General features: G+C 48.6%; 1 protein-coding gene across 4 annotated transcripts in view; it reads left to right on the top strand.

The window, feature by feature from the left end:
- Window positions 1-4,581: 4,581 nt before the first annotated feature.
- Window positions 4,582-10,665, top strand: part of MAP2K4 (mitogen-activated protein kinase kinase 4) — a 76,463-nt gene continuing 70,379 nt past the window's right edge. For 2 of the 4 annotated variants that reach the window (XM_088535936.1, XM_088535933.1), the window contains exon 1: window positions 4,582-4,699. In XM_088535936.1, coding sequence (XP_088392062.1) covers window positions 4,597-4,699 — 103 coding nt within the window. In that variant the 5' untranslated portion in view covers window positions 4,582-4,596. The remainder of the gene's footprint in view (window positions 4,700-10,665) is intronic. The other 2 variants (XM_088535934.1, XM_088535932.1) reach the window with 1 other exon arrangement.

Here is a 10,665-nt window from a genome sequence, read left to right as displayed (position 1 = left end):
TGGAAAATTAGTTCCTCAATATGGGATAAAACATCCTTCCTCCTTATAACTTTCTGGAGTCTAGTAGTTAGCCCTTAGAAACCTGAGTTTTCTTCAGTCAGGTGAATCCATCACTAAAAGACAGAGGTTTTTAAACGATAGTACTGGAGGGACAGATTCAAGAACCAGGCTGTAATAGTGGGAGACCCATGTTGCCTCCCCAGGAATCTGTACCAGAGATGTTATTCTATTCCAGTGACCACTTCATTATAATGCTCACTCTTGTAGATACTGCTGACACTACCGTGGATAACCACAGACTGTCTTCAACTAGATGAAAACAGGTTTTGAGGTTTTGGGTGGAAAGGTGAAGGAGTCACGAGACTGGGCTTTTTTATTTGTTTATTTGTTTTGTTTGTTTGTTTCCAAGGGTCTAGACTAAAATTCAAGTAGAGAAATTCTGCAAATACATACATGGTTACACACTTGATATTGTAAAAGGCTTTAGTCTCCTTAACCAGTGGTTGAAGTCCCATGAGCAGTCAGGGAAGGATGCAGATCACCTGCCTCAGAAGGGGAAGAACCCTCACTCATTTGTTATATTCAAACCAGTGTGATTGGCCTCCTTTTTGTCCTACTAAAATCCTATATGAACAACCCTCTTCCTAACTCATTAGTTTTTAAAAATCAATCAAATTAATCTTGTTTATGTTTTTGTCACTTGCTTTCTTTCATCATAATTTAAAGTCCTTCTCAATTCCCAGAAAAGTTCTGGAACAAATCATTAAACAAGGCACTCGTGTGCACCTGGAGTATAACAAGAGCATGAAGAGCAGTTATCACGAACGCGTCAGGAGCAAATGCTGTCAAAATCAATCTAATTTCCTGGTATGGCACATTTTTATGTGTGTGTGTGAAGTGAAAAATAATAGATGTCGCACACATTGACTTTAGGAAGGCTTTAACACTGGCTGATCTGAGGATCTTGTAAGAGTTGAATACAAGGAAAGGAATTACATCTTCCAGGGCCATAGTGATCACAACAGGATATAATAGGTTTCAGCTGAGTCAAGAAAGCTTATATTAGGCTTTAGAATAATATTTTGAGTGTCAGGATAGTGGCATACCAGAAGAGATTTCTGAGGGGATGTTACAATTGCCATCATTGGAGGCCTTTAAGAACGTGTTTCACAAATACCTGTCAGGAAAGATTTGATCCTGATCCTGCCAGATTTGCAGGGGAAGGATAAACTCTATAATTTGTATGTAATTGTAAGCAGGCCACAGCTCAGTGGCATGAGGCCAGCTGTCAGCTTCTGTCAGTGTTTCAGAATATCAACAGATATTGGTGTTTCTCTATTGTAGTCTGTATGACCCAGCTTTGGACCAGCATTCTTGGTTGGGGCATAAGAGAAGGCCTAAGTAAGACAGGGAAAAGAAAGGAATGTTGTGGAGCTAGGGGCATATCTTAGGTGTTAGGGCCTGGAACACCCACCCCTTCATACCCTATTATTACAAGTTTATCTTTATGCACTTAAGGTCATTTTGCTGATAAGAGTAAGCAATTTTAGAAGTCTTTGTTAGCCTTGGAGCACTTTGAAAAAAATCTAGAAGAAGCCTCAGCAGGAGTGCTCACCTTCTTCCCTTGGGAGCTGCTTTTAAACCAAAGCTTTTAGCCCCAAAGTGAGCTACGCTGCAGCTGTACTGCAGCTGCACTGCAGCTCTGCCTGTGCCTGGCCACATACCCTGTTGATCTGGTTCCAGACCCTGACCTGTGCACTTGAAATCCCAGCTTAACGTCAGACTTGCTTGATGACTGTGGTCATCTGTCAGTCTGGGCTCTTGGCTGAACCTGGTTACTGTCATAGGATCTGCTCTGCTTGCCTTGCTGAGGACTGGGTCCTTGCCCTGCTTACCTTGTTATCACTTTAGATTCTTGCATCACCTTTCATGAGGAGCAGCTCTCCTTGCTGCTCCCTGCCAGTAGTTGGGTGAGAATAGAGGGTTGGCATCTTATTTTTTGCAAGGTGGTGTGATGTTCTGTATGGAAATTGGGAGGAGAAGATAAAGGCATACCTTCTCCTGGACATATGTGCTTGTACTGCCCTATACAGTGGGGTCTATGGTCGTTATCACTGACTGTGCCAAGTTACAGCACTGACAAGTACCAACAGTGATGCTCAAGCAGCACATTTAATATGGCCTGTTTTTGTGGAAAGTGCTGTATGAGGGCTTATAACAGAAGATGTGGAGGACAACATAGAGCTTTGAAAGAGCCATCAAAGTCTCTAGAGAGAGCAGAGCACAGGGTGGGATGCTGCAGGGTAGCAGTTTAAGATCAAATCCAGCAAATGGGCTAGTAGGATTCTGGCCTGAGTGTGTGAAGAGGGATAATGCTATTTAGCCAAGGCGAAACAAAGCCAGCATGAATGGGAGGAGAAGGTAGCTGATCTCTCTCTATTAGTAGAGGTGGGAGAGAAAACATCAGTCTTTTACCCTCCAGTCATTCCTTCTTTCTGTTTTGTCCTCAGTTTCCCTCAATTCTGCTTTCCCTTCTGACCATTCTATGACATGCAAATTCGTGAAGCATTCTTTTTTTTTTTTTTTTTCTTGAGGCAACAATGTGCCCTTGTGGCCAAGAAGGCCAATGGGATCCTGGCCTGCATTAGGAGTGTTGCCAGCAAGTTGAGGGAGGGGATCCTGCCCCTCTACTCAGCTGTGTGTGTGCAGTTCTGGACTCCCCAGTACAAGAGCGACGTGGAGCCTCTAGAAAGGGTCTAGCGCAGAGTGACAAAGATCATTAAGGGACTGGAGCATCTATTGTATGAGGAAAGACTAAGCGAGCAAAGCCTGATTAGCCTAGAGAAGGCTGAGAGGAGGTCTGATCAACATGTACAAGTACCTGAGGGGAGGATGTAGGGAGGACGGGGCAAAACTCTTCTCGGTGGCGGCCAGTGACAGGACATGGGGTAATGGGTACAAGTTGAAACCCAGGAAGTTCCATCTCCATGTGAGGAAGAACTTCTTTACTATGAGTGTGACAGAGCCCTGGCACAGGCTGCCCAGAGAGGCTGTGGAGTCTCCTTCTCTGGAGATCTTCCAAACCTGCCTGGATGCCACCCTGTGCCCCTGCTCTGGGTGTCCCTGCTGGAGCAGGGGGTTGGACTGGATGATCTATAGGGGTCCCTTCCAACCTCAGCCATTCTGTGATTCTGTGTTTCTTTTTCTTCCTCTTCACATTTGCAGTTGTACAATGCTAACCAGTCAGGCAACTTTCAGAAGTACATCCAATACCAGTTCAGGATCTGAGGATGTTTGCTCTATCATCGCCTTCATGAGGTGCATTGAGAAGTCTGGGCAAAGGAGGAACAGGGAAAGAGTTCCAATGCTGCTATCTAGCTCTCAGATATCCAGCTCTTTCATCAGGGGATCTCAATTTACAAAGGACGTTGGTATTATATAAATGAGGAAACAGTGGCTTTTGTAAATGAAGGGCTCTGACCAAGTCATGTAGTAGACTGGGAAGACAGCGCACATCTCTTGGGGCCCTTTTCAGTGCTCTCATCCCTGGAATATACTGTCCCTAAAACTAAGCTGGAAGATAGCTGGAGATAGAGGTAGGGTCAGAAATGAGGCAGAGACTGTGTTGGAATGAACAACAGACTCCAATGGAAGAAATAACACAAGGATTTGAAGACTGATGGCAGCAGAAAGGGGGTGAGGTCTTGGGTACCATGGAAAACAAAAGGTGAAGTGATGCTCCACAGAGGTTTCAAATAAGATTTCTCACATTTCTCTGCTCCCTCACAGGGAGAGAGTTTCAAACAAAACATGAAAAAATAAGTTTGAAAGTAGCTGCTTGTGCGAGAGAAAAAATCTGGGTGAAGGTGAGAAATCTGATACAACCACTTGGACAAACTCAAAGCCCTCAAAGGACCTCATGGAGCACCAAGCTGGGAGCTGGAGCGGGGTGGGCACCTCCGCAGTCAAGAAGGCTGCTGGGGCAAAACCCAGGGACACATCGCTGCCATACTGGGGCCACAGGGCACTGGAGGGAAGGAGGCGATCCAGAAGGAGCTGATGGTGAAAGGGGCAAGTGGTGCTTCCTTGGGCCAGAGCTGGGGCACCCTCTGCGAGCAGGGGAACGAGGTGACATGGTGCCGCAGGACAGGAGGGGAGAGGATCCACAGGAACTCCTGCCTCACTACCCCGGCGCGGGGGCACTGCCATCCTGGCGGGAAGAGGCCCAGAGGGGCGAGTTCCCAGCGGCCGAACCGGAGCGCCTCGGCGCCAGGACATATTGGGGCCATAGCCGGGGGGCCTGGCTGCGGAGCGGCGCGCGCGCCCGCAGGCCTGGGGGGTCCCGGCCACGGTGAGGGGCTCCCTGGAGCCGGGCCCGCCCGCCGCAGCGCGGAGCCCTGCGCTGCTCCGCGCAGCCGGGGCCGCGGCTGCCCTGCCTGGGAGGGGTTAAGCGGGAGCCCCAGCCCGGGGGCGGACAGACGGACGGGGAGGCTCCGGCGCCTGCTATACGGAGTCGGGGCTCTAGGTGTCCTGCCTGGGAGGAGGGTCCCTGTGCTGCATTGCAGCCTCCGCGCTGCTCCGCGTCTGGCGCACACAATGGCGACTCCGAGCGCCAGCGGCGGCTCGGGCTCGGGCGGCGGCAGCAGCGCGGCGGGCTCGGCCGGGCCGCCGCCGCACACGGCCGTGAGCAGCATGCAGGGTAAGCGAGCCCCGCGCTAGGCCGCGCCGCGCCCGCCGCCGCTTCCGGGCCGGGCAGCGCGCCCCGCTCTAGGCCTCGGCGCGGCCCCGCTCCGCCGAGCGCCGCCGCCGCCTCCCCGGGCCGCCGGGCGGGCGCTGCTGCCCGGGCCCCGCGCGCGAGCAGCAGGTTATTTGGGGGCCAGACGGGCGTTTTCGTGCCCGGCTCCGCCGCCGCGCGTAAACAAGCGGGGCCACCCGCCGCGGGGGTCGGTCTTGCCCCCCTGTCGCTCGTCGCGGCTTCCCCGCGGCCCCGGGGAGGCGGCGCCGGGCCCCGCCACGCGCGGCCGGGCTGGGGCTGGCGGGGAGCGGCGGCGCCGGGGCAGGGGCAGCGCGGAGGTGCCGGGGTTACCCGGAGCCCCGTGCTGCCCCCGGCGCTTCTCGCTGGCCACGATTTGGGTGCCCCCTGCGCACCTCGTACTGCGCCCCTGGTCCTTAGGCTCTCTGGTCTCCCCAGCGCCACCCCCAGTGCTGCAGCCCAGGCCATGCCGGCTCGCTGGGCCCGCTCCTCACCCCCCTGCGCCGTGGGTGCCACAGGGCCTTTCCCCACGGTCCTTCTCCGAAGGCCGTTCCTGGCTGTGCTTGGCCTGCTGGGGCATGCAGGCCGTACCTGGAGGTGCCCCTGGCAGGGAGCGCGGTCCTGCTCGCGGCGGCCGTGTCCCCCGCGCTGCCCACGCTGCTGCTGGGAGAGGGGCCGGTGCCGCTGCCACACGTGCGGGCCCGAACTGCAGCTTTGGGGCTGTGGCTCTGGGGCCACCAGTTGTCTCTTCCCGTTTGCGCTGAGCCAGAGCAGGTGCTGCACCCCGCGTGTGCTTGCCCGAGAGGACAGGACTCTTCTGGTGCGAGAAAGAGGGGAAGGAAAACGGCCGGGAGAAAGATGGAGGCCGGGTGGGCTCTGCTCTGGCTTCCTTCGGACCCGCGCTGCTCTGTGCCCTTCCTCCCCTCTTCCCTTGCTCGTAACCCGCTCTGGAAGGCAGCGCGCGGCAGGGTCACCAAGGTGGGTGCACGGCACCGTTTGGCCACCTCTGCCCCCATGCAGCTTCCCGATGGCCGGTCCGGTCTGACAAAGGAAGCGTGACACGTCCCGTGTCTTCTTCTCTCCTTATGGACACATGGGTGTTTGTGCTGGCAAGACGTGGTAGACCTGTGGCGAGTAGGGCGGCCACAGGGGCAACTGGGTTAATATTTTTACAGTGTTGCTGCCTGTGTTCCAGTTCAGTAGCCAGCGTCTTGCTCACGGCAGGGAAATGGCTCTGCTCTGACTCCTGGCGTATTCCTCAGTCACCATGCAGTTGTTATTGCTTGATGTGTAGTACTCCTTTATATCTGTTTTTATATATATTTTTTGTAAGGCAGATGTAAGAAGAGTTTAATGGTGAACTTCTGGTTAAAATACGCTTTGGTTTATTTTGGTGGAAACTTAAGAGTATTATGGTAGAGTAATATTGCCAGAGTTCCCATCTGTACTTTTTGATGGTTGACTGTTCTTGCAAAAGCAGTGGATGTTTAATTTTCAGAAAAGCCACAGGAGTTTTTTTTTCTTTAAAGTTAGGCCGCTGAGATTTCTGTACTTGAGCAACATCAGACTGTGGCCACACAGAATGGAATTATTATTTTTATTTAATGCAGGAATTGTAATACTAAAGAAGCTGTTTGCCCTATTTAGGGAACTTTTTAAATTTAAAACAAAACAAAACAAAAAAAGAAAAATAGCTCACCGTGATGATAGCGTTGGTGCAGGTGCTCTCAATAACAAATCTGTTTGCAGTTGTCTCCTATACTCAGGAGTATTCTGTCCTGTTAGATTAGATTGTGCTGAAAATGGAGACTGGTGTGGGGAGTTGTCTGGGTACAGAACTCATTATATAAACTGAAGATTTTAGTGTACTTACAACAAGATGGTGATTTTATGCTGTTAGCAACTTCAGCTGTATGAATGCCTCACACTTGCTAGATTAACGAGTTGGGCACTACTGGGCCTTGGGAAGTTACTGTTATGTGTGTTTATAATATATTACAAAAATTATAGCCTCAAACTTCCTATGCAAACTGCATCAATTAAAACTTGACTGCAGGCAGGAAAAACAAAAACAATATCAATAAAACTAGAGATGGAAGGATTGCAATGCAATTTATAACTCTTTGTGTTGCCCCTTGTATTTCTACCTGGCCAATACTTTTTATTGTTACGAATCATTCCCCTAATGCTGATGCATCTTTGGGGCTGATCGTTTGTTTTTGTGCCCTTGTGTGACCAACGAATATGTGATTCAATGCAACTATGTGATGGCATAGAAATATCCACATCTTGCTCCAGTTAGAGGAAGGGCAGTTATTTCTTCTGCAGTTCATTTGTGTATTTAAATATAAAGGGAAGATAAATGCTCAGAAGACAAAGGGTAGTTTTATGGTGCACGTGCATCTGCAGAGAAGGATGGTGTTAGCCAAATCTGTAATGTCTTTTAAGGTAACACGTGTGTTGTGGTAACCTGGGAGGAATTGAGTGTGTGTATCCTAGGCAGGCTCTAGAAAGCGAGACCTAGTAGCAGAAGTGACTACGGTAACATTGTGGTAAATAAAAGTTGCTTGGAAAGTTCCTGTAGCTGTCAAGAAGCTCTTTCTCAGGGGGATAACCCTCCACCAGCATTCCATGCAGAGCAAGGGGGGATACAGTGGGATGGGAAGGAACATTTCTTCGGGTGACTCTGTGTCCTCGTCAGGCTTCAAGTGCTTGCTGAGCAGTGTGTTGAAGCTGTGGTACCACGGCATGTTAAGGGGTGTTTCCTACCTCCTTCGCTGATTCTGCTTCCATGTTGATACCAAGGCTGGTTCAGTGAGCTAAGCTATGAGAAAATGAACCCAGCAAAGAGAAGTGGAAAGTTTTCTGTCGTGTGGATATGAGGGGCATTGGCTCATTGTAGGCTCCGGTGAGCGCTGGTGCAAGGAAGGCGGCAGGAATGCGGTGCTGGACAGGGAGAAAAGAAAGTAAGGCTGTGTTGGTGTTGACTTAATTGGCTTAAACTGTTCAGGGGGGTGGAGCAGGGAAGTCATTAGGCTGGAAAAAAGTAACTGTAGTAAAAAAACAGCAAAAACAAGAAAACAGTTTGGGTTAATTTTCAGCCAGAAACATTCTCCGATCCAGCTTGTGCAACGGCTGATGCAAAGGCAGTAATGGGATGAGAGGCCGTGGAGACGGAAGGGGTGGGACGACTCCCTTAGCTTCAGCCCACGCTTGTATGAGCCTCAAAGTGGCTTTAGAACCACTCCCTTAGCCTGCGATTACTTCTGTAGATGATTGTGTTGATAGGACACATGCTTGGAAAGGCTGCCCTGTGATCGAGCCTTTTGCTGGGCATTTTCTGTTTTGGAACAGGGGCTGCGGTTTTGTAATGGGCATCTGTTGCCAGAGAGGATAAGTGGGATACAGGGTAGCCCTGGAAGTCCTGCAGCGTGGGGGAAAAGGCTTTATGGAAGACTTCATAGGCCCCTCATGCTGGTTTCTGTAGCTGGGACAGACCCAGGGCATTGGAGAGCCTCCATACAGGTCATCACCCTGTTTCTTTTATTTTTACTGGATGTTCTATATCATTTCTCCCTTTGTACACAGGCAAGAGGCCCTTCAAATGGAGCTACTGAGATGAAGAGACATTTCACTGTCCTCACACTAGGCCTATTGTACAGTGATGACGCTCAGGCCTTGCGGTCAAACAGGGCATTGCTTCAGATCTTTGCATCCCTGCGTTGTGCGTGTCCCAGCCTCCTGCCCGTGTGTCTTCTCCTGGCTAACTCTGTTAGCCTTTCATGCCCATGCACCCAAGAGCCTCCCTCCTTCCCAAAAGGTTCCCCTGGCAAGTCTAAGTGACAGTGGTGACAATGCACAGCTGATAGATTGGAAACAAAGAAGAGCTGGAACTTCATAATGAAAATAGATGTGATTTCAACATTATTGAAATTGTAGTTTTCATTTTTTCATCTACAAACTGAAGTTTGTCTGGATACCAGTGACTGCTGGTGTGAAGGGTTGTTGTCTTCTCAGTTGTGTGTGATGTTAAAAATGCAGGAAGTCTCGTGTGCTTTGTGTCCTAGATGTTTTATGGAGAAAACTGAGATTCTGTGGGAATTAGGATATGCAACTTTGAAAGTGAGTAAAAAAAACACCTCAAACTATAATTGGAGCAATTTTAATTTCTCCTGCCAAAACTAATAATAGTCTTTTCTGTTGATGCTATATGGAAAATTATCATTTGAAGAATTACTGTATGAAATTTAGAAATTTTATCAATTCAAAGACAGAGGAGAAAAACAGCTCAAGTTACAACCTGTGGAATCTCTCATTATACCTCCATATCCAAGTAAAACTTAGAAATGCTTATGACAAGCTATTGCAGAATCAGATTCTGTCTTCAGTGGAAGTTGGAGGGTAGCTGGGACTTTTTAAAATAGTCATTCCTTGGAATATGCTCTTTTCTTTGAAAATCAAAAAATATATATTGAATGCATCTTTTCAGGATGTGCAGGAATAGATCAGGCATGTTAGGTGGGCTGGGAATTCCCAAAATATTCACTGGAAGTTGGGATTCTCAGACATCATCTTTTTTGTACACCCATCCAGGCCTGTTCCATCTCTACTCCCTTGCCCCTATTCCAGCCTTAATCTTTTTGGTTTCGGTGAAAATCAGTAATGTGCGGTATTTGTTTAGACAGGCTTTTTTTTTTTTTCCTGTGTGGATATGAGGCGAGGAACCTGGTGTGGAAGAATAGCAGGGAAAGGGCAAAGGGGTGTTTGTCCAAGTGCTCCAAGTGACTAATTTGGGTCAGCTCTTGCCCTTGGCTGCCATCCAGAACATCATGTGAAGCGGTGGGGTTGGTAGGTATGTTTCTGCCTAAGGAAGTTCCACCTTGCACTTTTCTTTACCTTACTGGCAAGGAGCTTATGCCAGCCCAGCAAAAGTGAGAGAAAGATGCCGTGGGAGTTGAGTGTGTGTAGGGTGCAGCAGGCAGATAAAAGGCCAGAAGTCTGGAGGATGGACTTTGGTCTGTGAGTGAAAAGCAGAATCTGTGGGGAAGTTAAGAAGGACGAGTCCCAGTAAACAGACGTTTGCTTAGGGAAGCTCCAGAATTCGAGGAAGAAGAGGACAGACTGTCAGGATGTGGAGAGGTCATGAAGCAAATGGAGCAGTAAGTGGGTAGATTAGGTATGAAGCAATGTTTGAATAGCCCGGGAAAATGAAACATATAATTTAGATAAAAAAGATGGAAGATAGAAAAGAACATGATAAAATTAGAAGGGAGTGGAAGGGAGAAATACTGCTTGTACTCAGTAAGTAAAATACATATTATCTTTCAATGCATATTAATCAGCTGTTCTTATTCTAATGTAGGCAAAGTGAGATATTGTTAACATGTAGGTACTGACTGAATATAATTTGATGTTGACTGCAATTACTCTTGCCCACCGTGGAATTATAAAACCAGTTTTTGTTCATGTGAACGGCTGTTGCAAGCTGACATTTGTAGATTTGTTATAGATGTGTGTGTGTCTCATCTTGGACTTGTTTGCATTTAATATGGAAGATGATTATACTGTGTGGTGAGCAAATCGACATGTTTTAACCCATTTGTACCTGCCAGTTTATTCACATGCAGTAGTTCTGCCAGGATATAGCTGACCAGGTCTGCTTTATGTGTTTGTGCCTTGGTTTACACCTGTGCATGCAGTATCATATTTATATGTAAGTGTATGTTTTTGCACTTCAGCTTTACCTTTTGGTTTACTTGTAATCTACTGACATTCCTGCACATCCGTTCTCCTAGCGAAGGGGAGCAAAGGCCCCCCTAAATGCTAGTTAGTCTAATCAAGTGCTAGAATGCTTTTTTGTCAAGTTATTTTATCCTGTCTTGATTGAGTTGACAGGATTGACAAGCAACCCC

The sequence above is a fragment of the Tinamus guttatus genome, unplaced genomic scaffold (genome assembly GCF_059628265.1).
Source record: "Tinamus guttatus ecotype Peru unplaced genomic scaffold, ASM5962826v1 Tinamus_guttatus_pri_ptg000649l, whole genome shotgun sequence".
In the NCBI taxonomy this organism is placed as follows: domain Eukaryota; kingdom Metazoa; phylum Chordata; class Aves; order Tinamiformes; family Tinamidae; genus Tinamus; species Tinamus guttatus.
Note: the sequence above shows the minus strand (reverse complement) of the source record. Positions and strands in the feature narration are given on the sequence as shown.